The following is a 5,039-nucleotide window of genomic DNA, read 5'->3' on the forward strand; positions in this document are numbered from 1 at the left end:
TTCAGGTTGGCCTGAGCACTGGCTGGTGTATTCTGAACTATCAGGGTGTCTGAGAGGGGCTGGCGTGCACTTGTGACTTCTCCTTTTTTTAGTTTCCTGGAAACAGGTCCTTAGGTGTCACCCCCATGCTGAGATGCCAGGCAGGCTCCACTCCTGGGTCCCTTTCCCCAGCTCTTTGTTCCTCTCCCCACAGTGGGGCTGTGAGGAGGGGGTCTCAGGAGGAATGCATTTTCTCCTCCTCCCCCTGCCTGCTCCCAGGAGGGGATTTAACAGGACAAAAGAATGCCGTCCTCGGGGAATACGAGCCCTTGGCCCCAGTCCCTGGACCCTCCGACAGAACACCTTCCCTCATCCGGCTTGTGATCCTCCCTGAGCAAGGGGGCTCTGGCGACCGTGTGGTGATTGGAGGGGCCCGCAGGGGCGGGGAGGAGGTCACTCCTCCAAGACTGGGGGGTGGAATGGGAAAGTAGGCAGTTGACAGAAGAGAGCAGCATCCCAGTGGAGAGAAGGGCCAGGCAGAGAAAAGTAGAGTCAGAAACAGAGCAACAGGTGAGGCCGAGACAGGAGAATGAGATGACACTCAAGCCAAGGAAGGGAGAATTAGGAAACAATTAGAAAAAAGGTAAAGACAGTGAAAAGTCAGAGATAGCTACCTGCACCTACACACATTCAGAAAGAGACCCAGAGAGTGGCACTCACAGGGGGAGAAGGGGAGAGAACAGGTGTGGAGAGGAGCTGCGGAAGCAGAGAAATCTTGAGTCAGAGATTCAGGGACACTTGGTCCCCGTGGCGAGCCATGGAAGCAGAAAGGAGGCGCCAGGCTGAGAAGCCAAAGAAGGGACGAGTCGGCAGCAGCCTCTTGCCAGAGAGATACCCGGCCGCTGGGACCCTGACCACCATGGTGGGTGAGTGACTGTCCCGGTGTGCGTGGGTCCCTGAGGAGGTAGCGGGTGTGAGGCTGAAAGTATAGGCTCCATGAAGAAGGTTAGGAGGAGAAACTAAAAACAGAATCCCAGCATGTTAAAACTGTGGGAACCTTCAAAAGTAAGGGACTGGAGCACCCCTCGGCTTTACAGACTGGGGAATTGAGCCCTTGGCAGGCAGGGGCAGCTGAACAGCTCACATCGCGGTGGGGATGTGAGACAGTTACCTCTGTCCCCTCACTCCTGACCTCAGAGTTGGTCAGCCCAAGGCACTGCCTTCTCTGATGAAGGCAGGTAGAGGGGCCAGGGCTTTGGGTCCCGGGTGGGAGAGCGGGCTCCGTGTGTGTCCCCATGGTGGACAGTGAGCTCTAGGACGGTCCACACCCTTGGGCCCCCATGGGGACGGTGCCTCAGCTCCAAACATCTTTTCTTGGTGGGCGCCTTCCAGGTGTGTCCTTTCCCTCTCTGTTCTCTCCTCCCCAGCAGCTCTCAGACTAATTAGTGTGGGGGCTTAGGGAGCCTGTGGGGAGGAGAGGCAAGCCTTTCCCACGAGCTCAAGTTCCTACAGGCTGGTGGCTGGGCCAGGGCAGGGGTAGGGAGAAGATGAAAAGTAAGTAGGGAAGGGTGTGTCTGAGCGGAAGAGGGGGGTGCTCATCTTCCCAGGTGAGGGGTGCAGGAGATGGCAGCAGTTTGAAGAAGGCGCAGGTTGAACCTGAGCCTCGCCAGCAGGGGACAAGCACTGGGTCTTCCCTAGACCGCTGGGATGGTGGTTAGGGTGCAGGTGCACACAGCAGACCCGCAGGGTGAGCCCTAGGCGGTTGTGCCTGTCCAGAGAGGTGAATGTCCATGGAGGGGTGTGTGTCTGGCGGTGCGGTAGGAAGTGGGCAGACGGTAGAGTTGCCAGGTAGACAGTGCACGAGTGCCAGGGCCAGGAATGAGTCTGAGGTTGTTCCCTGCGTAGACAGCACAGCCTGGTGTCAGAGACTCAGAGGCAACCAGGGGCCGAGGCTGAGCAGGGTGCAGGAACCAAGCTATGGGCAGCCAAAAGATTCCTGGTGGGGCAGGGCTGGGGGCAGTGGCTCAGTCCTGTAATCCCAGCACTTTAAGAGGCTGACATGGGAGGATTGCTTGAGGCCAGGAGTTTGAGACCAGCCTGGGCAACATGGCAAGACCTCATCTCTAATTTTTTTTTTTTTAATTGGCTGGGTGTGTTGGTGCGCACCTATAGTCCCAGCTACTCAGGAGACTAAGGCAGTAGGATCACTGGAGCCCAGGGCTTCGAGGCTGCAGTGAGCTGTGATCACACCACTGCACTCCAGTGTGGGAGACAGCAAGACTCTGTCTCAAAGAAAGAAAGAAAGAAAGAAAGAAAGAAAGAAAGAAAGAAAGAAAGAAAGAAAAAAGATTGGAGCAGCACAGGAAGCACTGAGCGGAATCCGGGGACAGGCACATGTGGCCCAGCACTGAGGAGCGTCCTCCTCAGAAGCCACCTCTTGCTTCTCTCCCTTCTCAGACTCGAGTGCTCCACCCTGCAGGAGGCTCCCTGGTGCAGGAGTCGGGAGACCAAGGTTCTCCCCGCAAGGAGGACAGAGGGGCCGCCCGCACTCCCGGCGCCGCCATCGCACCACCTTCAGTCCAGTGCAGTTGGAACAGCTGGAGTCAGCCTTTGGGAGGAACCAGTACCCAGACATCTGGGCCCGGGAGAGTCTTGCCCGGGACACCGGCCTCAGCGAGGCCCGAATCCAGGTGATGCTCCAGGATCCCTCCTCTCTCAGGGAAGAAATGCAGGTTTCTTTGGTGCTATCCTAGAATGTTAGGCATTGTAACCCTAACCTAAACAGTCACCAGACACAGGCCTCATCTGACCACCAGCATCAGAGCGTCTGCATTGAGACTATCATATCACTTGAGTTTAACCCTAGCTATATGCTAATCTAACTTGAATTTCAACACCTACCCTCAATTTTTAATAGTGATGCCAATTCTGACTGGGCGCAATGGCTCACGTCTGTAATCCCAGCACTTTGGAAGGCCAAGGTGGGTGGATCACACGAGGTCAAGGGTTCGAGACCAGCCTGGTTAACATGGTGAAGCCCCATCTCTGCTAAAAATACAAAAAATAAACTGGGCATAGTGGCAGATGGCTATCATTAATCCCAGCTACTCGGGAGGCTGAGGCAGGAGAATCACTTGAACCCGGGAGGCAGAGGCTGCAGTGAGCCAAGATCGTGCCATTGCACTCCAGCCGAACAACAGGAGCAAAACTCTGTCTCAAAAAAAAAAAAAAAAAAAGTGATGCCAATTCCAGCGGAAGTTCAATCCTAACTGTTCACACACATTCGGAACCTTGTCCCTAATAATAGCCTTGAAACTCAATGAGCCAGATGATCCTTCAACCCTAACCCCAGAGTTGGTTAGCTTTAATAAACCCTACCCTAAATTCAAGCTTGTCTATAGCAATTACATTTATCTACAGTCTTCATTGTTAAACTTAACCGTAGGGGAAATTTCCCATTCTCTGGGGAAGGGAAATGTCACTGTCACCATATGTATCTCCTTGTTGGAAGTTGGCATTTCTTATTAGCCCAGAGTGGTAGAAAAGGGCACATGTGGATGCAGGTTGGGGATAAGTCTGTGGGTTCCTTTGTCAGCAGACCAGGCTCAGCCAACCTTGTGGAAGGGCTTTACTTCCTCTGGCCATGCTGGAGAGGCCTGCTCCCTGTCCCTGCACCTCTTGTCGTTGGAGTAGGGTGTCAGCACCAGTGTCAGGTGTGGGCTCTGATGTGTTTGCTCCCCCTTCTCAGGTCTGGTTCCAGAACCGCAGAGCTAAGCAACGGAAGCAAGAGCGCTCACTGCTTCAGCCCCTGGCCCATCTGTCTCCTGCCGCCTTTTCCAGCTTCTTGCCAGAGTCCCCTGCTTGCCCCTACTCCTACGTGCCACCACCACCACCAGTGACCTGCTTCCCTCACCCCTACAGCCACGCCCTCCCCTCCCAGCCCTCCACAGGAGGCACCTTTGCTTTGCCACACCAGTCTGAGGACTGGTACCCTGCCTTGCACCCAACCCCTGCTGGCCATCTGCCTTGCCCCCCACCCCCTCCCATGCTCCCCCTCAGCCTTGAGCCATCCAAGTCCTGGAACTGAGGTCAAACAAGTACCACTAAGGTGACCACCAGCCTGTGGCCCTCGTGACAAAACAAGAAATTGGGGTGGCTTCCTTTCCTTCTATGGGTGAAGCAGAAGTATGGTGAGGGTCGGCTCAGCAATTGGAAATTTAAAAGTGGGAGATCGTGGTGAATTCTTACTGTGGTGATGAGTGGAGGAAATCTGGGGAGGTGAGCTGCTGGAAGAGACAGGCAAAGAGGCCTCCGTGGAGCTGCCTGCTGAAGGGTGATATTGATGGAGACGGTTGCTGGTGAGTGGAGATGATTGAAGGTCTCAGACATGAGGGCCTTCATTAACTGAGATCACGATTGAAGAAGATCCCAGCTCTTTCTGGCTGATTTCAGTAAGGCTTCTGATTTAGAGTCTACCTATACATCCCTTCCCCATTGCCCACCCCGCCATCCCAATCAGTCACTCACTTTTGTTTATTCTGTCCTAGGATTTTTTTTTTTTTGAAACGGAGTCACCCAGGCTGGAGTCCAGTGGCGCGATTCTGGCTCACTGCAAACTCCACCTCCTGGGTTCACGCCATTCTCCCGCCTCAGCCTCCTGAGTAGCTGGGACTACAGGCGCCTGCCACCACGCCCAGCTAATTTTGTTTTTGTATTTTTAGTAGAGATGGGGTTTCACTGTTAGCCAGGATGGTCTCGATCTCCTGACCTCGTGATCTGCCCGCCTCGGCCTCCCAAAGTGCTGGGATTACAAGCGTGAGCTGCCGCGCCCGGCTGAAATATCTCTTGGGAGTGTCTTCTCCTTTCCATTCCAGCAGAGACTTGGCTTTTTCTGACCCCGTATTTTCTGACTTACTGTCTGCATAGGTTCCCTTAACTCTAGTCTATCCCACTTCCAACAAACCTGTGCAAATCTGAACATCAAGGAATGCCCTCCAATGTCTTATAAAAAATACATAAATAACATTTGATTAGTTTTGCCTGTAGAAGTCTTCAGCGTC

The 5,039-nt window shown here is 54.1% G+C and overlaps 1 protein-coding gene across 1 annotated transcript; it reads left to right on the forward strand.

Annotated features, from left to right (window-relative positions):
- The first annotated feature begins 395 nt into the window (after positions 1-395).
- PROP1 (PROP paired-like homeobox 1) lies at positions 396-4,827 on the forward strand. Its single transcript, XM_008015469.3, has 3 exons — positions 396-905; positions 2,437-2,669; positions 3,728-4,827. Exons 1-3 carry the CDS (start codon positions 797-799, stop codon positions 4,064-4,066), a joined length of 681 nt encoding a protein of 226 aa, XP_008013660.1. The 5' UTR covers positions 396-796; the 3' UTR covers positions 4,067-4,827.
- Positions 4,828-5,039: the final 212 nt, after the last annotated feature.

Source organism: Chlorocebus sabaeus, chromosome 23 (genome assembly GCF_047675955.1).
Source record: "Chlorocebus sabaeus isolate Y175 chromosome 23, mChlSab1.0.hap1, whole genome shotgun sequence".
In the NCBI taxonomy this organism is placed as follows: domain Eukaryota; kingdom Metazoa; phylum Chordata; class Mammalia; order Primates; family Cercopithecidae; genus Chlorocebus; species Chlorocebus sabaeus.